We start from the raw sequence: 22,325 nt of genomic DNA, 5'->3' as shown, positions 1-22,325 counted from the left end.
GAATATAGTTCAAGTATTCGTAAAAAAAAAAGTAAAAATATAAAAAATTGCAAAAAAGTGCAATGTAAGGAGAACAAGTTCATATTAATTAATTTGTTGTTGTATGTGCAGACTTAACCTAAAATCACATCTTTATGTACAACACAATAGATATAGTGATACAATAGTCAAATGATCAAATAAATCAAATGACGTGTCAAGGAGGAGAATGAAAAACAAAACCTCTGACTCATCAATATTGAGCAAGACGAATGAATGCAGACTGACTGACACTCAGCTGTGGAAATGTCTTACTCAGCTCATTGTTTGGAACTAAAACTGTCAGCAATCCCGGTTCTTCCCGGGTTATGTAATCACCAGGAAATACCAAGTTTTCCTGATATCATCGTGACTCATTTGCATGTCTCTGGTGCGCATAACAGCCCGAATCATTCTGTATTTATCCAATAATATTAAATTCACCTGCGCACTCTTACCATACCAGAGCTGTGACATGCAAACTTCTACCACAATAACTGACAGTCATTTAAAAAAAACAAAAAAACAACATTATCTTGTCATTAAAAAGTGACAACATAACAGCAGACGAGGAAGAAAACGGGTGGCACTTGACATGTGACCTTACTTCAATGGGATGTGCTGAGATTAGCACATCTCCTCGTGTCACGCTTTACTCGTTGTGCACATCATGGTCTCTCTGTTCTTTTGTTTTCCCATCTAGTTGCCCCATATTCTTTTTCGTATACCAGCAATTTGGACATCCGGTAAAAGAGTCTGAAAAGTGGCCGAAAGTAAGTTTTTCCCACCCCAAGATAAAAACAGAACAGAAAACAAAAGACTGATAAGGGGCTCTTTCGTGTTTAGGTTTAGCTTTAGCTTTCCCACAATAAGGGAAGTTTAGATGGACGACATGTAATATGGAGAGTCTCAGAAGAGACATTGAAAAAAGAATACGTAGAAAGAAAAGGGACCACAGCCTTTAATCAATGAATAATTCAGTCAATGTGGACTTGATTGTTAATGAGCAGCGTCTTGAAGAAACTGGGAGAGAATGAAGTGCACTACATGGTTGCAAGTTGCAGAGCTGCTGTTCATTCAGCCTCATCTAGTTAGTTGTCAACAGACCAATTACGTCAGCTAAGGAAAGTTGCATACATCCTTGGAGATTTTTCAAAAACACGAAATGCATTAATTGGTCCTTAGTTTCCCCGATTGTCGATCAAGGAAATGTCAAAAAGATCACACACTTGATTTGGGAACTAGTCCCCTTCACATTGGAAGTTTTTTTCTGAGGTCGGTGATGCGTTATGGATATTCGTGACTGCCGGTCAAGAGGGGAAGTTCGCCAACCAGGGTAGGGGGCTGGGACAAAACTGTCACCCACAGAGTTTTTGCTGTCAACATATAAACGGAAAACCCAGCGGCCCTCAAGTGTCTCTCTCCAGCGGACTTCTTGCTGCTTTGCGCAAGATGTTGCAGACACACCACCTGCGGTCCTCCATCAGATTTCTTTTTCTCCTGCTTTGCTGCTTCGATGGTCTGGTCCTCGGAGAGCTCCACCAGGACTTTTCCAAGTGCCTCAATTTCTTCTATAAGGGAACACCACCGCAGGGTATCAATGCAACGGGATACCAGCCTATATGCCAGCGCTTTAAGAATCAGTACCGCTTTGCCGGCATGTACCACCGTCAGAGTCGAGCACCTTTGTATTCTGCGTACATAATCAGCTCGGCGGATGGGAAACGGCCCGATTCAACATGGATGTACGAACCACAGGTAGGAAAAAGTTACATTTGTTGTAAGCGACACAAAATCACATACAGTGTGAACTGTACAATCAGGCAATTTATTTGTAAATAGTTTTTAAAGTAATGCCTAACGAGAGCTTAGTTTAGAAATGATGCAGTGCATTTCTATAACCACAATAATAAACATTTTAAATGACCGCATCAATCCATTTTGATTTAATTTTACATACGGCTTTGGTAGAGTGGAACCCGTTTATGCTGGCAACCAACTCATCAAGTCCTGGTCCACTGTGTTCTTCTAAAAAGTGCCCCCTAAAGCCAATGTCAAAAAACACCAGGAGTGTCAAACTCAATCGCAACCAACATAATTAGTGAATGTAGCACACTCAAATGCATCATCAGTGCACACACACAGATGATCATTTGATGTCGCGACAGGACATTCCACAAAAATCCAGGCGCAAAAAGAGAAAATGAGAAAATGTCACATTAGCACTGACAAATAAGAAACAGACAAGTAAGCAAGCAGCCTACATACCTTTTATCCCGGTTCCCCGTGCGCACAGTGGGATGGGAACGTACCAAGAGAATGCACTGCTGTGGTTGCGTTTTCAGGCTGGGGCAAAATGCACACAACAGCTGGTAAATGTGTTTTTATTTAGACGGACATTTAAAAACTTCACTCGTGTGGGTGGACTTTTTTTTTTTTTACATCAAAGTTGGGTAAATGTGCACTTATTGAAAATATCTGTGTTCATGTCTGTCAATTCCTGCTTGACATATCTACTTTCCAGTAGTCTCTGAGGCCGTGATTGTATCCTGACTACTGATTGGATGAGCCAGGAAACGGGAGGGGGAGACGGTTGCGGATATCTGACTGTAGCTGTTTTTGCTTATTGTTTCTTTCGTTAAATTGATTGCTGCTCAACCACCGTTTAAAGCAAAAGCTACAGTATTTTATATCAGCTGTGTTGCTGGTCTGTATAAACAACACCGACAAGTCAATCCAGCAATTTTACAGCTCCGGAGGCGGGACGGCTGTGTGACAGAAAATAGTGGAAAGCTGGTACCAGAGTGTTAAATTTAAACACCTGAAGCTCACATGCCTGTCGCTTTTGTGTTGAAAGCAATTGTCGCTGTATGACAATTATTTGTAACTTCAGACCAGGCGGTGGCATTAAGGCCGTTATGCATCATGTGTTGCTGTGTGAACGCGCAATATGCTGCTTGGTTCTGCATAAAAGTAAAATTAAAAGTAAATGAATACCAGGGCTACTGATATGACTCTGATGCCGCAATTTTGCAGAATATTTGTGTAAAACAGGCTATGAACTCCACTGGTGAATAGGGTGTCGTTTACGTATCACGAAAATAACGCAACTGTTATTGTGTTTCAGTTGGCATTCTCTCGCGCAAGCGCTGATATGAAACCCTTCACCTCATCAGTGGATCAGAATGTGATGGAGAGTCAAGCAGTGCTTCAGGATTACAAGAATTCCACTTACACCAGGGGCCATCTCAATCCCAGCATGCACCAGAAGACAACAGAAGACCGTGCGGCCACATTCACCCTGACCAATGTTGTCCCTCAGCGAGCGGGTTCCAACTCTGGCCCTTGGAATTCCCTGGAGAATGAAGTGATGAGAAAGTTCAAGGCATTCTGTGAGGGTCCAATGTATGTGATCACAGGGGCCATGCCTTATGCAGATGGAGCTCACTGGATCAGTAACAGGGTGTCTGTTCCCGAGTACATGTGGTCCGCCTACTGCTGCCCTTCCTATAAGGCCAAGCTCCCCCAGGATGTGCAACCCATCTTCCCCACATACGCAGCTGTGGGGAGGAATGATTGTTACAGTGATGAGGAGATTGTGCCAGTTAACCCCAAAGCGAGGGCCTCAGTGCGGGGATACGATGTGCGAAAGATGCCTCTGGACACTCTGGAGGGTATCCTGGCACAAAGGCTGGCCATGCCCATTAGTTTGTTTGATGGTCAGTGTCAGTAACCGGCAGAACTCAAATCAAGTCAGTCTGTTGTCTTTAGTCAATTAATTTAATCAACAGAATCATTTAATATAAATCTTATTTCATTTGAAAGATTTTGTTAACCTTATCAATTTTTTGGATGTAAGGAGACTGTGTAAGTGGTATTTTATTGATCTGACAATAAATCTAGATTGCAAATGACCAAGTTGTTGTTTCTTCCCCCCCATTAAAAAAACAAAACAACTAAATACACCCCTGATCAAATGTTTAAGACCAGTTGAAAATTTGCATTTTGCACTGTTGGATCTTAAGGAGGTTCCAAGTAAAGCTTCAAAATGCAAAAAGAAGAAATGGGAGTGAAACAAGAACATTTTTGAGTAAGCAATTTATTGCAAACAAGCGTTAAAGTGAAATAGGTTTTTCATCAGCTTATCAAAAGCTAAAAAAAAAACGAAACCTCCCTTGAAGAGAAATAACACTTTCAAGAAATGATTCAGTAATGAGAAGCTGTGCCATTCTTGTTAACCACCTCAAAAATGGATGCATGCTTGATGCCAGTGTTTCCAGGAGGCTAGTGGGAATGTTGCTCCAGGTGGTGAAGATGGCTTCACGGAGGGCATCCACTGTCTGGAATTGATGTCCATTTTTGTAAACTTCCCTTGCCATCCATCCCCAAATGTTCTCAGGGGAACACGCAGAATGGTCCAAAAGAGTGAGCCTGTTCCTTTGTCAGGCGAGCATTGTGAAGTGCAGCGTTGTCCTGTTGAGAAAGCCGCTCATTACCACACAGATGAGGCTTCGGTCATGAAGGATGCCCCCATGCAACATCTCCACATAGCCAGCTGCCGTTTGACGCCCCTGCCCCTTTGTTCCATGAAAGGATCATGATGGCGTGATGAACAGCCTGTTTCACTTTAATGCTTGTTTGCAATACATTTTTTACTGATTTTTTTTTTTGTTTCACTCCCATTTCTTCTTTTTGCATTTTGAAGCTCTACTTTGAACCTCCTTAGGATCCAAGAGAGCAAAATGCACATTCTTGTAATTTTTCATCTGATCTTAAAATTTTGATCAGGCGTGTATTTCAATAACTGATAACTTAAAAATGTCACAAAAAATGTATCACTGGACATACTCTACTAATAACCAAGTACATTATACACTTTTTCTCTGAATCTTGATTGTAGTCACCTTAGCACCCCCTTGTGTCTTGTCTTAAAATGATTATAAACATGAGAATACTGCAAGTATGTGTTCCGTTGAACTGAAATGTTTATTTCTCAACGCTGACCATAGACAAATATACAAACAGTAATTCCTGTCACGGGAAAAAAACAATTGTGTCATCGTTCAAGGGAGTTAAGCATTAATACAAACATAAAACTGTACAATTTATCTTTATAAATAATTATAGGCTGTATACAAATGAGAATAGCTCCAGTCAAAATGGCAGACAAATTGAAAGATTGCCATCCAGCTTATACTGTAGTTGCTTCTTTTCCTTTCAGTCACTTCATGATAATCTTGTCAGGTGTTTTTAAAGGACTGCGAACCAGTGAGACAAATACACGTTGAGTCACCTAAATTCTACCACATTCAGTTTAAAAGCTGCTCTTTCCTTTCCAGTTCAACCAGATCGTCGATGTTTCTAAAAACACTGGTGGCTTTTCAGCTGCTCCACATCGCGAAAGTTCATCCCGCAGGCGGAACACTGCAGCGTGGCCTTCTCACTGTTATGTATCAGCTGGTGTCTCTTTAAGTACTCCACGCGACTGAATCGCTTCCCGCATGCATCGCACCCGTAAGGACGTTCGCCCGTGTGGATCCTCTGGTGCCTTTCCAGGTTCCCGAGGCGACTGAAGCTCCGCCCGCATAATGGGCACTGGTGCGGCCTCTCGCCCGTGTGCACCAGATGATGGCGTTCCAACGAGCGCGAATGAGTGAAGCGCTTCCCGCAAATCTCGCAGCAGTGCGGGCGCTCGGCAGCGCAGGCACACTCGTGGTTCTTGAGTGCCCATGCGTGGCTGAACGTGTTTCCGCAGTGGGCGCAAGGGAAAATGCTCTCCTCTCCGCCGCTGCTCTGTAAATGAGCGCCACCTAGTGGGCACGGGTGCTCCTCCATCTCAGCCTCTGTGGTGAACCCTCCCCCGCATTGGGGACAGAAGTGGAGCAGGTCGCCACCGCCATCCTCTTCCCCTGCACTCTCGCCAACACTTCCTAAGGCAGGCGGCTGCGGGAGGTGCTCGGACTCCACCTGCTCTGCTCCCGCATCTCCATTTGGAGCAGAGTCGTTCTCTCTGGTCTTCTTGCACCTGCCTGACTTCAGCTCCACGGACCTCACGCGGTCCTTTGCCCGGCTTTGTCCTATCTGGTCCTCTCGCTGCAGCGTGGGTGGCTGAGGCTCCACATCTCCTTCCTGCTCCATCCCATCCAGTCCAATGTACTTGGGGGGCAAGCTGATCTTGCTGCCTAACACCACCTCGGACGCGGGGGCGACAGCCTGGGAGGCCGTCACGGCTGCCTGCTCGCGGCCTATCTCGGCCCTCAGAGCCGACTCCAAGCCCCTCAGTTCATCCATGGTCATTCCGCTCTCTGATGGCTCCACAGAGCCTCCGTCCCAGCTGTCGTCCTCTTTTTTTGTGGAGGCAAGGCTCAGGGGATGATCTGAGATGTTTCCTGAGAAGACAAATGAGATAATTGTGCCTTCAAATCTGTGCACATTTTAACAGCTTGTTCTGTGGAAGTCAGTGTATGCAGTGTAGGCTTGTTACCTTCACTTTGGGCTCTGGAACTACTGCGGAGGTTGTGGTTAGGCCGCTCCATCTTCAGAGCCTCCTTGATTAGCCTGAGAGAGGCTGGTTGATATCCCTCGATTGGAGGAAACTGCACGGAGAAGCACAGTACGTAAGTTATCAGGTTTCTAAGCTACGTCAAAAGGAAGCAGGACGAGTAGAAAACGATTTGAACAAGAGCGTAAACATTTGCCTACCAAATGCTTCTACAAATTTTTATTACATTTATTATCTGTATATTTATATTCAGTATTTTTATTTGTAACTTTTCCATTATTGATTGGCTGGGAGAAATCACATGGTTCTGCTGCCTTGCGACGTGTGTGGCTGTCCACATTTCTACTTAAATTTAATGAAACTAAATAAGGTTCCCTACAAAAGGCCACGTGTCTGAACAATATCTCTCTGTTCCTTTTACATGGACAACGTCAACACCACCAGCTTCTGGTGTGATGCACAAAATACTCATCCGTCAGTGACAATTGTTTTCAACACAACAGGGTAGTCCGTCCCGGCGTAACAGGCACCCTCTTGCCTCTGTGGTGTGGCAAATTACCGGGACAACGTTGTCTCCCAATTCTGTGCCAGTGCTGTTTTACGGTATTTCTTAAAATGACCAAAATACGGCAAATACTGTCAGTATGACATGTTATCATGATTGTGCCCGTTACTTCATGGCCACAGCATGTACAGTATACAAAACCATAAAAGGTTTCTGGAGGTGTTTTAATAGCGGGCTTTGTAGGCGGAATAGTTGTGTTCCATTACACGCATTCATTAAATGGCTCTTTTTAGCTGTTTTTATATCTTTAGAACACAGAAAAGAGACGTTTTCTCATGTCTCACGTGAGGATTGTGGATGACGGGCAAATTTTTTATTTATTTTTTTAAGTTTTCCTTTAAAAGAGCAACAAAAATGAGTGAGTTTGTATTTCTAAACATTTGTTTTGGTTTTCAGGTTTTATACTCACTTTTTGTCTCCCACGTCATTAATCTCCTACAGCCTTCGTTCAAATTATACGTATGCAAATGCATCATGGCTAATTACGCAAATTTGACACAGATTGCAGTCCTGTGGAAACCCTGCACTGATACGGTGCATGTTTTTAATGGAGGATCCTCAATAGTAAGATAAGTGGCATACGTATTGTTATGCTTTGAATGCTCATATATGGAACTGGTGTGTGGGCTTTTTCCACTTCTTTCAGTGCTAGTGCTCTTGTTGATGTGGAGAACCCCACCCCCACCCTCAGATGCATCTTGTGGAAGCCAGACATCAACTCGCTGGTCTTCACTTTGACAACAATCAAAACTCTGTATCCTCTTTTTCTGTGTCATGTTACAAAGCAGTGTTGCTCTTCTTCAGAGGAAGTGCAGCTCCCTCACCTCCTCTTTGATGTTGGCCGTCTCCTCCCCCTCGCCGCTGAGGCTGCCCTCTCCTTCCTCATCCTGCATCATGCCTTCCTCATCCTCTTCACACCCCGGGAGCTGGACGAGGTACATCTCTCTGGAATCTTTCCCTCCTTTTCCTCCAGTTGCCATCCCTGCAGCTCCTCCACAGCCTCCTCCTCCGCCTTCCTCCCACACGCCTCCAGGCCAGCGTCTGCGATAGGCTGCTGCAGGGCCCTTCTTTGACTTGCCTGCAAGAGGAGACAAGACGAGAAGGACAAATATGAGGCAGGGGGAGGGTTGTGAGTGGGAGGAGATGATGATGGAGGAGGAAGATCGGAGTGAAAGAAGGGGAGGTTGGGGGAAGGCGGCAGTGAGTGGGAGGAGAAAGTGGAGAGGGAGAGTATAATTATAGTAGAGGAGGAGAGGAAGTGGAGTGTGAGAGACGTGATGTGGGAGCGAAGAGCACAGGAGGAGGCGGGGGCAGGGAGGAGGCGGGGGCAGGGAGGAGGGGGAGGAGGAGACCGAGGAGGTGGGGGAGGAGAAATGACGGAAGGGAGGGAGGAAGGGTGGCAGAGCACAGAGGAGAGAGAGTTGAGGGGGAGGTCGAGGACACAGGGAGCAGGAGGCGGAGGAGGAAGGAAGGGTGGGAGGGAGGAAGAGATGAGTTCTTGCCAGATGGTTTGCAACAAAACAAGTGTGTCTTGGCATAAGCCTTATGCAGCAACATCCCAGTCTCTCACATTAAACACTGCAGATGGCAAATCATCACTTCCACTTACGGTCCGTCTCAACTTTTCGTTTCACTCTGCCCCCTGCTCCTTCCTCGGCAGCTGCCAGGCCAGCGTTGCGGCGGCTGGCGGCCCAGCCCATGCCGTACTTGCGCTCGGTTCTCAGCTTGTTCTCGGTGAGCCTCAGCCGCAGTTTGAGAGCCTCGTTCTCCTTCCTGTTGAGGGAGAGCTCCACCAAGTAGTCGGCCACCGTCTCCTGGAAGAGCTTGGTGATCTCACACACCGACGCTCGGATGAGGCTGTCCATGACGGCCGTCAAATGAGTCTCGAAGGTGGTCACTGATTCCTCCATCGTCCGACCTGATGATGGGTTAATAAGTTTGTGTTACCATGGTAGCGTTGATACATTTAACGCAAGTATTGTTTCTAAGACATAGTATATCTATGCAACACGACAGCTGCATTGTGTTACAACTGTTATGTAGTTTATTCCTCGCCACTAGCTAGCAACAACAACACAATGTTCATCAGAACGCGTCAAACGACATTATTATAGCCCTCAACTTAAAAGACAATTCCGGCATGCAGTATTTAAGGACATCAACTGCATCTTCAATGTCAAGTAAATGTGCCAAAAAGAACATATCTGTATAATTTATAGAAGTGGGTAAACAAATCATGCATCAATTGAGGATCAGCAACGTAACAGTGGTTGCATTAGCCACCAGGCTAATTCGCTTTCTAATACGCACCTTGTTGGACAGAATTGACGCAAAAGCTAGTGAGTGTAAATCACACAAACACCGTTCGAGTCCAAAGCTTCCAGCGGAGGCTAACTCGAAGGCAAAAATATATGGCGACAAAAGGAAAGCGCCATCTAACTTCTCCCCTGTTTCTCACCGCTACTGTTTTCCCCTCGCCTCCTTCAACAACTGCCTCAAGATGCTTGTGGAGACCGCGCATGCTCAGTAGCGTCATTACACTACAGACAAGAGCAGTCGCGCAAGGATAAAGCAAAACATGGATTTCTCACCATGATTCGTGACGATGTGACCACTAAAGTCGTGACTTAGACAATAAACAACTCTAATAAATCACACAGCTTTCTCACTCTTAATAACTGTGAATGTATTGTGTCACTCGGGACGGATGGCGGCGCTGTGGAGAGCTTTTTGCAGGATTTACACGCAAAATTGACACGTCACGTGACTCTTCGATCAGGCTCCCGCCTCCTCGCATTTGCAGTTTGTGGATTATAGCTGCTAGCGTTCCGTTTTGGAGATAAAATTAAGCGCAGTGCAGTGGAAACAATGCCGATGTTTGTTGTTAACACAAACGTGGCTAAAGGCAACGTGCCGGCGGCTCTGCTGACAGAAGCTACTGAAGAGCTAGCTAAAGCTATGGGCAAACCTGCGCAAGTAAGTCACGGACATTGCCAGTGAAATCACTGAAATGACTTTTAAAAAATATTTGTATGTCTTTTGTCGTTCATCAGTATATTGCTGTGCACGTCAACCCAGATCAAATGATGATGTTTGGAGGAAAGGGAGACCCCTGTGCTCTCTGTTCCATCCACAGCATTGGAAAGATCAGCTCTTCTCAAAACAAGCAGTACTCTAAACTGCTGTGTGGATTGCTCAACAAACACCTGGACATATCCGCTGACAGGTAAAGCAACAAACACACATGCATTTGTTTAGATGAGTTAAGATGGTCAGGTGACTAAAAATGCATACTAAAGATGACCAAATCAATTGATTCTCAAACTGCCGCTATGAGCACGACTGGTGGTATAGATGAAGTATGCGTATACGCGTACTTCATCTAGTGGTACTCAGTGGAGGTGGGTGGTACACATTCTGGTTTTGATCCAAAACCAAGTAAATACAGGGCCGGTATCACCGACACCACTGCTTTTTACTTGGACGTTTTTCAAGATCATTGAATGCGTTTGTAATTTTTGCCCTTGAATTTGTTGATCATAATCACAGTCAGAACAAAATACAGTACAAAGATTTTCGGCAAGCAACAAATATTTCTATCAAGGCTTATTTGTGAACCATGTAAAACTGCTGTCTGCACAGGTTAATTACTGCACGGGGGGCACTAACTTTCGAATGTGTTGCAAGCGTTATATCCCGCCGTCCTCCCTCACCGACATTTGATATTTGGATCCACCCACCTCTAGTACTAGTAGTGTTTTTTTATGCAAATGTATTTGTACAAATACGAGTTAACCTGTGAATGCAGGCCACCTGTTCAAAGCTAAACCGTGATAGTAAATCGTTAGCATCTATTATAATAATTACTATAATAACTCCTATGGAATTGGTACTTGGGTGTAAAAAACTATGACAACTATTGACCTAACCCATTTCTCCCGGTGTCCATTTCAGGATTTATATCAATTTTTTCGACATGGATGCTACCAATGTGGCGTGGAACAACACAACCTTTGGTTGAGGTGGAGGTCCTCCACGAAAACATCATTCCAGCTGTATTGAAGAGTCACAATGAAATAGCACCTAGAAGCAAAAGCACCCGACGATAACAGCTTGTCAAGGCACTTCATGATTACGCTTTAGGCTCTCAGCAGTTTATTGACTGTAACGTTGCAATAAAGAAAACTTTATAGTCAAAATATTTGTCTTCTCTCATTGCTTGCTTGGCCTTACAGAATTGTGTGACACATTTATAACAACTAATAAAAAATGAAATGCAACTCTGGCAAAATCTTATGAAATACCGACATTGTAATATGTGGATGAATGGTAATTTCCGTAGTATTGGCAGTGTTACAAAGCCCTTTTGGCCCAAACTGTCAATACTGACTGACATTTAATTTTTCATTGCCAATTTCCCCGCAGCCAGTTGAAACAGAAGACCAGTTTGTGCTGACAAAAACATGCAGAGTACATTACTGCAAACAGCAAGGTCGCCTGACAGAACTGGGTGGGCGAATCGATACATACCCAGGATGGTATCTGTACCGGATAGATACTACCGTGTAAGTTCTCATCTGTGTTTATTTCACAAATATGTTTTTTTGTTGTTGTGTTATCCATTGATATATTGTATTTTTTAAACAGTGGGACCTCGGTTAGCTTCCGCCCCGATTACCGTGTTTTTTGGTTAACAGAAAAGTTACGCCACAATTTTGCCTCTGTTTGCGTGCATTCTCTGGTTAGTGTACAGCAGGGGTCACCAACACAATGCCCGCGGGCACCAGGTAGCCCCCCACAACCACATGAGGCGCCCGCAGGCCTGCTTTTCATTCAGGTTTTCAGTTAATAATGTGAGAACACTAGAATGAAATGTATTCTGAAACATAAAATGTGAGTTGTGGATACCAGCATTTTGTGAATGTTTTGGTAAAACAAGCATATTTGCTTTGTTTGGGTTGAAATAAGGTATGAAAATCATTTCTACAAAAATGAGTAGCTCGTGGCCATTTTCATTTTCTAAAAGTAGCTCTCGCAAGAAAAAACGTTGGTGACCCCTGGTGTACAGTATGGCAAGCATCTTGTCGTGTTATTAACACACTGCCTGAGTCCACCTGTATTCTTCATGGTTGCCTTCCTTGTTAGCCTACTATTGCTAGCAAACAAAATGGCATTTTTGACTCTCAAAAATGTAAATACAAAACACGTTTTTGTAGTTTTCTAGTTAGTTTTACGTGCAACTAATGCACAATTCTAAATGCATGTATGGTTATGGTTTAATTTATTTCAAATATGCATATTTGCAAATATGCAATAACTGTTAATTGTAAAACTATAAAAACGTGTTTTGGGTTTTTTGGCTTTCTGAAACTGATTTGATTTCCATTCTTTCTAAAATAGGGGAATAGGAATAGGAGAATTATTTTATGTTGATATTGTTACATTGTCTAATGTTCTTGTACTTTGTCCTGAAATTGTTCACAAGTAAGTAAATATGTTTATCATAGAACGTTTGTACTGTGTTTAAGTCGGGTTAGACTCATGATCAACAATTTAAAGGAAATATAATTCACCCCTTTACAAAAAACTGAATTGCGAATTGTTTAAATTCACCTGAAAGACAACGTCCGGGACGAAATTCTCCCTGATAATACAGTGACGTAAATTGCGGACATGCGCTCTCAGTCCGAGTCAAAGGCGCCATTCTTACCTAATTTGGAAGCTGCTGGCTGAGTACATCTTTATGAATCGAACAACGTGTTCCATGGAACGCTGAACCCACTGGAACGTTCAGACAAACGGTCACAGATTGCTTCCTACAGGTAAAATAACTCTTGATTATATTAATAACTATTTGCACACACTTTTGACGACGCGTAACTTCTCCTAATTGAACACAACTACGCTTTATTGTCAATTTCACGTGTTAACTGTTTTCTTGTTTTCTGGGCCTCAGCTGATCGATTCGTATTTAGTAATCTTGTCACTGAACCGTTGATCCAGTCAATGTGGACGACTAGCTAAGAATGCTAAACCTGCGGCTACATTTTGGTCCAGCACAAAGTAAAAGTCAGTGGTCACCAACCTTTTTGAGCCCAAAATCCCTGGTCTCGGCCGTGAAACTGCACAAGATCTACCCTCCCAAAACGGGATATATTTATTTTGTAGAATGGTTTACTTTTATTTTGTAGAAAGTCATATGCGTGCTCTCCCCTGGGGGGGTCACACTGACGTAATAATACTTTCCCGCCCCCTAACTTTCTCGCGATCGACTCACTCACGATCGGCAGGTTGGCGACCCCTGGTATAATTGTTCAAAATCCACCACAACATTGAATTGGTATCATTCTATCTATAGACGTTTATAAGCTACATTAAGGTCGCCTTCTTGTCTGTGTGGTCACATGATGTCATCACTCACTCACTGCATCTGTCTCTGTCTCTGGCCTTCGGCCTCCTGTTGTGTAGATGGTAGAGTTTGAAATGAACCTTTCCTGGGTCACCACTAAACGAGCCTCACCCGAGATGGCAGACAATCTATCGAGAGGGTTCCGGGCCCAGATAACCACAGCTATGGACGCCGTCCTCAGAACCGCCGTGTTGGGGATAACTGAGATATTTGACCAATGCGTGCATGGCTACTGCATGGAGCTGGCGGAGAAAGGTGAAGTGATAGCTCGGTTAGAAATGAAGTTACAGAAAACTGAGCTCTTGCTGAAGCAACATACAGGTGAATGTGACGCAATACCAGCGTGGAATGAAACCAAGTGCGACGAGAGAGAGACGAGAGAGGGTGAAGACCTCTTGATGATTTCTTCCAGCCGAACATCGCCTAAGAGGAGATTTGAAGGTACCATGTTCTTTTTAGGATACTTGCAGTTGTCTTCAAATATTGGCAACATTCCTTTGAATAAATGAACGCCACCCCTCAAATGGTTGCTTTTTTTACCCCTCAGGGTGGTGTTGGGGGCTGTAATAACGTGACACCACCAATACTGTATTATGCAGTAGACGTCTTTATCAAAGCACACACACTTCCTACACTCCATACATGGCGCCTGTAAAGCCAAGGTGTACTAAAACTATCAATCTGATGTTTGCAAATTAGCAAGGAGTTGGACAGAAAGCTTGAAGGATTTATTTCCTGTGGGACGTCCAAAAGATTAAGAAAGAAAACAAGAGAGGCTGTAGTAACGTATAAAATAATATATTATTAAAATACATTATCTAGTACTATTGTCTTTTAAATGACATTATCAACGGGGGGGGGGGGGGGGGGGGGGGGGGGGGGGGAAATCCAATTTTTAATAAAATAAGTTTTTTTTTTTCTCCCTCAAGGTGTATCAAACTTTTGATTTTTTTTTTTTTTTTTTTTTTGCCAGTACCCCCTGAGTGTAGCTCTGAGAGCGTGACCAAAGGCTACAGTGAGTTTTGCCCCGGCATTAGATTGCGCCAAATATCCATTCCACTGCAGCATTGCTCAGTCCTCAAAAAGGTGAGAAATTAAACTGTTAGGTTTACAATGTGTATAAATAGCCACAGTGTTGGTAAGCAGCTACTTTTTAATGCATGGATCAAATGGTTTGGATTATTTCCAGCTGTAAATTTGATTTCTATCACGTTGGGTGGATGAGGATAGCGTGTATTACATGGAAAGCATAGGACGCATGAGTGAATGTACATTGGGCTGCAACTGCATGGAGTATTTCTAGTCTTTCTGCTTATTTCTCCTATGCAAGGTGGTGATTATTTAAATAAGCACGGGGAGGAGCGCTCATGCATGCATGCTTGTTTCGGGTCCCAGCCCAACCTCTTCTGTTCATGTTGATGGGCGCTCTCTCAGTAGTCAACATAACCAGACTAATATACTAAAAGTCAAGTGGTACTTGGTGGTATTGACAGGCAAGTTACTGAACTGAAAAAGTCAAGTTTGCAACTTTTGAATGGAATTTCAAATTCAATTTGCGTATTTCCACTCTTCCATTTAGCATTTTGAGAAGTACAGCAAAATGCGATGTGGGGTCAGTTCCCGATTGTTACAATCGGCACACCCCAAATGGTGAGCCAAGCCACAATCGTCACCATCGCAGGTAGAGGAAGGGCGAGGGACTAACTCGAGGTTGCAACTCACAATAAAATGGAGAGAAGAAGACACGGATAATTATTGCAGTCATGAACATTTGTGCACTCAGGAAGTAGGTGCATAGCGTACGTACTGAAGTGCACCGATGGAAGTATTTGATTTGAGAGACAGCCTTTCAGATCATTTGAAATGTAAGTTGTGAAAAGTCCTGTTTGCATTTCAGTGGGAGAGCCACCAGCATTCAAAGGGCGGAACAAAAAAAGGTACTTTCAAGTTTTGATTGTGTACATTTGCATGATCTAACAAGACTGAATGTTATCTTTTAAAAATATATACAGTCGTCCCTCGTTTATTGCGGTTAATTGGTTCCAAACTCAACCGTGATAAGTGGATTTCCACAAAGTAGGATTCAGTATTAATACATGGAATATTTTTGTAGTTATGGCATAGAAAACCTGTTTACGATCTTCTAAATATTTTTTTTTTTTTTTTTTTTTACATTTTTAGAGCCCTCTAGACATAAAGACCCATATAGTCACCTTTACCTTTGTATTACCCAATATAGTAGATATAATCAGAGAAAATAAGACATATTAGACATGAGTAAGATAACAAGGACTCACACGTTAGCGGTTCCTTGTTTTTCTCTGGACAGCGTACTTCCTGCGGTGATTATTGTCTCATCAATGTATTGGAATGGCAGCTTTATATGGCTTTACACTCGTATTACCCAATATAGTAGATATAATAAGAGGAGTAAATAAGCCATTTAAGATGTAAATAAAACTCATGTTTGTGTGTGTCACAGTAAATGTGTTCCCAAGGCGACCTTATTGGCGGGCGGACAGACGTGTGGAGGGCAGGAAGTGGTTCAGAGTTGAGTTTTAGCTTGTTTTGGGTTCTGGCCCCAACAGTAACCAGTGTTATGTTGTTCTTGTTATGCCGTTGTGAGACCATTTCAACTTGGAATAAATGGCTTTTCTGGTGATCACATCTGGCCCTTGTCTCACTGAACACTGACACCTAGTGGCCAATGTAGAATAATACATTCACAATTAGAACGCTTATTCTGCCTTGTTTGTATTTTACTTTGTTTAGTTAGTTCATTTAGCCTAGGGGTGTCCAAACTATGTCCACCGAGGGCCACATACTGAAAAATCAAAAGATGCGGGGGCCGCTTTTTCATTATTATTTTTAAACCAACCCAAACAAAATATTTAATATAATGTGTATATATATTTACACATATACAATATATTTATTCATTTTATCAGTGACAAAGTGTAGTATTATTATTCTGAACTTTTCCTCCTTACATTACTTTTTGGCTGTTTTTATTTATTTATTTTTTAGTTTTACAAATATTTCAATGTTCTTCCTGTACATTTTTTTCTCATATTAGTATGACTTATTCTCATATTTCGACTTTATTATCATAACATAATAACATTCACCAAACTATTTCAACTTAATTCTGTTCAACTTAATTTAGTTTCTTATATATTACAACTATTTTCTTTGTGCTATTTGTGCTATTTTTTTCTGTTAATATAATGACTTTACTCCCTTAATTTCTGATCTTTATTCTTGTAAAATTAGTGCTTTCCATCCCCATTTTTGCTGTTGTTTTTTTTAAAAATGTTATCGTTTAATTGTATTTTTAGAATGTGTGGGGGGCCAATAAAAGTCGCGGGCCGTAAATGGCCCCCGGGCTGCACTTTGGACACCCCTGACTTAGCCATTTTTATGCTTGAAAATGTGTTATTTAGGCCAAGAATAAGTACAGCTTGCTTAAATATGCATATTTTTGACTAATAATAGGCCGTATTCAACCACAAAACAGCGATCGTTTGAAAAAACTAGAGTGAGGGCACGATGTTTGAACCGCGGTGTAGCGAGGGACGACACTACTTGTAGATTGCAAATTGTTTCTAATCTTTCTTAAATGAAGAGTTCTTCATTGTCTCACATACAGGTTCCTCTCCAAGTAAGAGTAAAAAAAAACCAAAGGATACAAGTATTCCCAAACATCCACTAAGATGTCATTTACCCACAAGAAATTACATGAAGAGGTTGCTCCAAGATCACAAGGAGGAAAATTTGGAACGACCAGTCACAGCAGCTCGTCGAAGAAGTCAGAGACATCTAGCGGGAGAAGAGCAGCAGCAACTTATGGAGGACAAAACACAGGGACAAAAGCCATCTGTAGTGCAGGTGAAAGGTGGTAAAAAAACATACTTTTGCAAGCTCTGTCACAAGGCGTTTAATAACCCGGTTACCCGAAATGTACACATAAGATTGCACAAGAGGTGCCAAGGTTGCAAAAGATACTTCGCCGTGCCAAGCGCTCTAAAAAATCATCAACAATTGTGCCCAAAACTTAAATCACGGGAAGCAGCACCATCAGCTCAAGTTTCCCAGCCTGATTGTAAACCGCGAGAAAAATCTTGCAGAAAAAAACAGGTGAAGCCACCTTCTGATCCTCACAGGAAAGCCCAGAATGGAGCGATCCAAAGCTTCTCCTGCATGCACTGCAACGATAAGTTTATCGAAATGAGCAAGCTTGAAGCGCACAAGAGCATTCACAGAGATCAAAAGCAGTTTCAGTGCAGCTTGTGTTCAAAGCGATTCTGCTACAAGAAGGCTCTCGAAACACACATCGTGAAATGGCATCTGAATGTTATCAAGTCTGAAGAGGACTTCAAGTGGATGGCACCAATCGAGGACCCGGAGGAGTTCACAGAATCAGGCGAAGGGCCAAGGGAAGGAGAAAATTGTAATTCCGCTCTGAAAAAAGTCAAAACCAAATTGAGATGGCAAGAGATGAGCGAGCGCTCTGCCGATGGATTCACCTGCTTGCTCTGCAAGAAGCGCGTGAGGTCCAGATTTTTGTTGATTGAGCATGTTCGCATCCACACGGGAGAGAGGCCCCTCCTGTGCCAGAAGTGTCCCATGACTTTCCGCACCTGCATGCAGTTATACAGGCATAAGAAAAAGAAGCACGCTCCCCTAAAGTAACAGCGTGCAGCCATGCGGGGAGAACTAGAATCGTCAGAGAGTTGAATATGCACGACTATCGCAAGGTGTGGGCAAATCTCTGCGAGTTTTTTTTTTTTTTTTTTTTTTTTAAGTATTCCACACACTAGTATTATATACTACACACAATAGACTATATTAGCATTCCTCTTTGTTTTTGAAGTTTGAATTATTTGTGCATAAAACACATTTGTTTGAAGGTTTTAGTTTCTATTTTTGATAGACTTAAATAAAAGCATTGAAGTCATAAGCAGTGTTGTCACCTGTAAATGAACAGTAATTACAGTAAGCAGTTACTCGACTTCATTGCTGTCAGGACCACGTTTTCGGAAAGCTAAATACCCCGGACTACTTCTTTCACTATTAGTTTTATTTATATCAATTTTGAGGCTCAGACAGATCTTAATTTTTTTACGTCACCAAATGGCTAATATAGTCATGAAGTCAAACACAAGCAGTATCTTTACACTGGTCAAAGATTCTGTAGGACAAGTGCACCCTGCTGTTTTAATGACATACTGACATACTGTACTGCTAAAATGCTAGTCAAAGATCCTCTATATCGCAAGATGATCTGCTAACCTACTGTAGTTATGTTAGTGGTCCCAAGTTTTGTACTGCTGGCCAGTTTGATGTCTGTGTTCTGACAGTTGCAGATTAAAAAAAACACGTTTTTTTTTAAATATATTTTTATTAATCATATGTTCCATATTCTAAAATAATACCGTTTCAGTTCAGAAGCACGCATTTTTACAAATAACTTAATACGCAGTGTCATGCTCAGTTAATACGAAAGGAGAAGAGTCATTTTTAACACTGAGGTGTTACCTGTATTCTCGCGAGATGATCCAACCTGCTCGTAGTGTTGGAAATTCCGTCTCTTTTTAGAGAGTCGGTTCTTTTGACTCGGCTCACTAAAAGGAGCGGCTCTGCGGGTCCCACGTGGCTCCCCAGATTTTTTTGCGGTCTTAAGTTATTACTAATTACTTATGTAAAAAAAAAAAAAAAAATCAAATGTTTATTTAAATAATTTATTTAAATCCTCCATGAACAGCTACAAAAATATATAATAATAATAATACAAAGACAAAGCCCCATCTCAATAAACAAGGTCAAATCTCTGCAAATTTCAAACTATTCCCAATCAATACAACATCAGCAAAACATAAATGAAAATGTGCGAAACAAAAATAAAAAGCAGCATCCAGGCAACAATTGTGTTTTTACCGAAGATTCAATTCCATTTAAAAACTGTGTGCTGTGTGTTTAACCCCGCCCCTCTGCTCAGTATGGACACAGAGACGCTGCCACACATTTAGACCGATGACATTCTCCTTTTTACAGACAAAAAGACGAGGGGAAAAAAACAATTGGCTCTTAATTGGCTCCCAACGACGCGAGCTGGCTACTGCCATTCATCTGAAAAAGCCGGCCCTTAAAGCCGATTCGTTCGCGACCGACACTTTCTAGCTTGACTGACAGCCGCTAGCTGCATCCTCCCACCTACGTCACAGCCAAGTAGGCGGACTGTCACTTTGGGTACAGAGGGGCGATAAATGGTAATCTAACGCGGCTAGGCATGACTGACACATATACTAATTTACTTTTAGTACAAGCACGGGTATATATAATTTAACAGCATACACTTTATTAGGTTCCCTTGTTTACATGTTAGCCGGACGCTAGCATGTTGTCTTTTTAGTGTCACAGGTTAGAAGTTGTACGTGTGGGGTGAAATGCCCTTCAAGACAACATATAACTGAAGATATAAACTTACAAGCGTATAGTCAAAAACGGGTTTACCCAAATCAGAAAAGGGTGTAAAATGCCATAGCTTAGTTTGTCAACGTCTCGTCCCAGCTTGTCAATCAACAGCAGAACCGTTACAAGAACTGAGAAAAATGGACGGTGTGCGAAGTGCTTTCCATGCCCAGCTGGCCGCTGTCATGGACTCCTTGCTGGCAGCTGCAGTGTGCGAGATCGCCAAGATCTTCGACAGTACCCTGTGTGAGCAGCAGGCGGAGTTGGCGCATAAAACCAAGGAGATCTCCATGCTCCTCGGAAAGCTGGAGCATGTGGAGAGGAGGCAGAGGGCACAACTAGGGGAGGCTGGTGAGGCTTCAACACATGATGGAGTTGGCATCTTAACACAAGCAGGTACTCACAAGTTGCCATGGTACTTAATCATGTCCACTAATACTACTTTTCCTCACACAGAGAAGGATGCATCCCTGCACTCAGAGCCAGATGATGGAAAGAATGACCGCATTAGAGAGCCGAAGAATGAGGTCACAAGTCACGATGACCAGGATTCAATAAAGCACACGGTTTGACGCTAGCCTACCTTCTACGCAAAAATAGACCCTCAAAAATTTAAAGTTGTATATTATGTGACAAAAAGACGCAGTGATAACATATAAAATCACCAAACTTATAATTTGATAGATGCTGTAAATGTAAGCAAGATAAAGCTAACAAAACATGTATTATAAAACGTTGGTAATTGTTTTTTTTAACTTAACTATTGGAATCTTTTGTAAAACGGCGATGGAGAAAATACTGAAGTACAATACTTAAATGTGCAAATACACAGAAAAAAAATATATACTATAACAAAATGCATTGTAGAAGGTACAGTACAGTTTAATAGCTGAAAAATGTAGTGGAGTATACAGCAAGTCAAAGCGTGCGTTATTTCTATTTAAGCGCATTAACAAAGTGTGTAATGAAGTCATGACATTCCAGCCCTGAGCATAAACAATTGGAGGCTGTGGGACACATTGTGGTTGTCTATGGCCAATACATTTCTAGTCATTTTTGCACATTTTACATGTTCTGACACAACTGGATTGGGTGTCGTATTTTGCAGCCGTACCTAATGTTGTAGCTAGTGAGTGGAGTTCACCCCTGATCAACACTTTAAGACCAGTTAAGCAGAACCTCAAAATACACAAAGAAGAGATGGGAGTGAAAAAAATTGACTAAGCAATTTGTTACAAACAAGCATTAAAGTGAGATAGGCTGTTCATCAGCTCATCAAATGTTTAAGATCACAGCCTTTAAAAGACAAAATCTTGGCAAAAATGTGGATTAAATTTCTGTCAGGTATTTACACGGTCATGATCTCTTGAATGCAAAGGCAGAAAAGCTTTTAGGGAGGTTTCAGGTTGTTTTTTTTTTTTTTTTTTTAGCTATGGCCTTCAAGTTTTGACCGACTGAACAGCCTATTTCACTTTAATGCTTGTTTGCAATAAATTGCTGACTCTGAAATATTTTTGTCTCACTCTCATTTCTTCTTTTTGCATTTTGAAGCTCTACTTAAAGCCTCCTTAAGATCCAGCGGTGCAAAATGTAAATTTGTGCAATTTTTCAACTGGTCTTAAAATTGTTGATCGGGAGAGTATTAAAATTTATGTCTTTGAAATGTCTTTGTGATGTACTTGCTGATATTTACTTTAGCGCATTTCATACAACTACTATATTTCAAGTCTCCACTGCGAGATGCATCTCAGCCATCCTTGGGGTCTTTCATGGCCCAAGTGCCAGAGGGAAGTTCTGTCAGCGGCGACCAGAGGAAGACGGATTCCCTGACAGGCTCAGAAGTCAAGGTCAAATGTAAGTGTCGTTCGCATCAACCAGATTAGAATACATTTTGGGGAATAAGAGAGATCGTTGTCTCATGTCTGCAGCATCTCTTTGGCGTCAGGGGAGGCCTTTGGCAGATGACCAAACACAACAGGATCGAGCTTCCGCTCGATTTTGTTGCTCCCCAAGACATGACCGTAGCCTAGCCCAGCATGGGGAATGGGTACCAGTTTTGGATGACACTCGAGGTGGTGCATGTCAGCTGGAGGGCTTGCAGGCGAACAGCATTAGCTACTCTTCTCCATCTGACACCAGTGCCAGCATGGACACAACCGGTCTCCAATCTGATAGCAGTACCAAAGAGGACGGCCCTTTTGTGTCTCAGGAGAACCAGAACTCCAATCAAAAGTCTGAGCAGAGACTAAGGGTGGAGCAAGTTGACGCTCAACAGTCAGAGGTTCTCTCACCATGGAGACAGAGTGATGACAGGATTGGCCCAGTTAATCACATTAGGCGGACCGCATTTAGCAGCAGAG

General features: G+C 42.5%; 4 protein-coding genes across 7 annotated transcripts; 3 read left to right on the top strand and 1 right to left on the bottom strand.

The window, feature by feature from the left end:
• Nucleotides 1-177: 177 nt before the first annotated feature.
• LOC129189468 (endonuclease domain-containing 1 protein-like) lies at nucleotides 178-3,893 on the top strand. The gene is made up of 2 exons (XM_054791143.1): nucleotides 178-1,776; nucleotides 3,146-3,893. Exons 1-2 carry the CDS (start codon nucleotides 1,471-1,473, stop codon nucleotides 3,749-3,751), a joined length of 912 nt encoding a protein of 303 aa, XP_054647118.1. The 5' UTR covers nucleotides 178-1,470; the 3' UTR covers nucleotides 3,752-3,893.
• A 333-nt stretch (nucleotides 3,894-4,226) lies between these two features.
• Nucleotides 4,227-9,693, bottom strand: si:dkeyp-121d2.7 (zinc finger and SCAN domain-containing protein 22). The gene is made up of 5 exons (XM_054791124.1): nucleotides 9,396-9,693; nucleotides 8,695-9,003; nucleotides 7,910-8,163; nucleotides 6,503-6,614; nucleotides 4,227-6,407 (listed from the first exon to the last, which is right to left on the bottom strand). Exons 2-5 carry the CDS (start codon nucleotides 8,993-8,995, stop codon nucleotides 5,380-5,382), a joined length of 1,695 nt encoding a protein of 564 aa, XP_054647099.1. The 5' UTR covers nucleotides 8,996-9,003; nucleotides 9,396-9,693; the 3' UTR covers nucleotides 4,227-5,379.
• Nucleotides 9,694-9,820: 127 nt separating this feature from the next.
• mif (macrophage migration inhibitory factor) lies at nucleotides 9,821-11,284 on the top strand. The gene is made up of 3 exons (XM_054791149.1): nucleotides 9,821-10,061; nucleotides 10,139-10,311; nucleotides 11,040-11,284. The coding sequence occupies exons 1-3, from the start codon at nucleotides 9,954-9,956 to the stop codon at nucleotides 11,104-11,106; spliced, it is 348 nt and encodes a 115-aa protein (XP_054647124.1). The 5' UTR covers nucleotides 9,821-9,953; the 3' UTR covers nucleotides 11,107-11,284.
• Nucleotides 11,285-12,769: 1,485 nt separating this feature from the next.
• Nucleotides 12,770-22,041, top strand: LOC129189463 (zinc finger protein 568-like). 4 transcript variants are annotated; one of them, XM_054791129.1, is made up of 6 exons: nucleotides 12,770-12,907; nucleotides 13,554-13,935; nucleotides 20,065-20,361; nucleotides 20,422-20,531; nucleotides 21,664-21,819; nucleotides 21,894-22,041. In XM_054791129.1, exons 2-5 carry the CDS (start codon nucleotides 13,554-13,556, stop codon nucleotides 21,793-21,795), a joined length of 921 nt encoding a protein of 306 aa, XP_054647104.1. In that variant the 5' UTR covers nucleotides 12,770-12,907; the 3' UTR covers nucleotides 21,796-21,819; nucleotides 21,894-22,041. The 4 variants fall into 4 exon arrangements, with proteins under 4 accessions (XP_054647104.1, XP_054647101.1, XP_054647102.1 ...); XM_054791126.1 differs by lacking the exons at nucleotides 20,422-20,531; nucleotides 21,664-21,819; nucleotides 21,894-22,041 and adding exons at nucleotides 14,468-14,580; nucleotides 15,392-15,431 and having other exon boundaries at nucleotides 17,144-20,103; XM_054791127.1 differs by lacking the exons at nucleotides 20,422-20,531; nucleotides 21,664-21,819; nucleotides 21,894-22,041 and having other exon boundaries at nucleotides 17,144-20,103.
• Nucleotides 22,042-22,325: the final 284 nt, after the last annotated feature.

This window comes from Dunckerocampus dactyliophorus, chromosome 11, assembly GCF_027744805.1.
Source record: "Dunckerocampus dactyliophorus isolate RoL2022-P2 chromosome 11, RoL_Ddac_1.1, whole genome shotgun sequence".
NCBI classification, from domain to species: domain Eukaryota; kingdom Metazoa; phylum Chordata; class Actinopteri; order Syngnathiformes; family Syngnathidae; genus Dunckerocampus; species Dunckerocampus dactyliophorus.
Note: the sequence above shows the minus strand (reverse complement) of the source record. Positions and strands in the feature narration are given on the sequence as shown.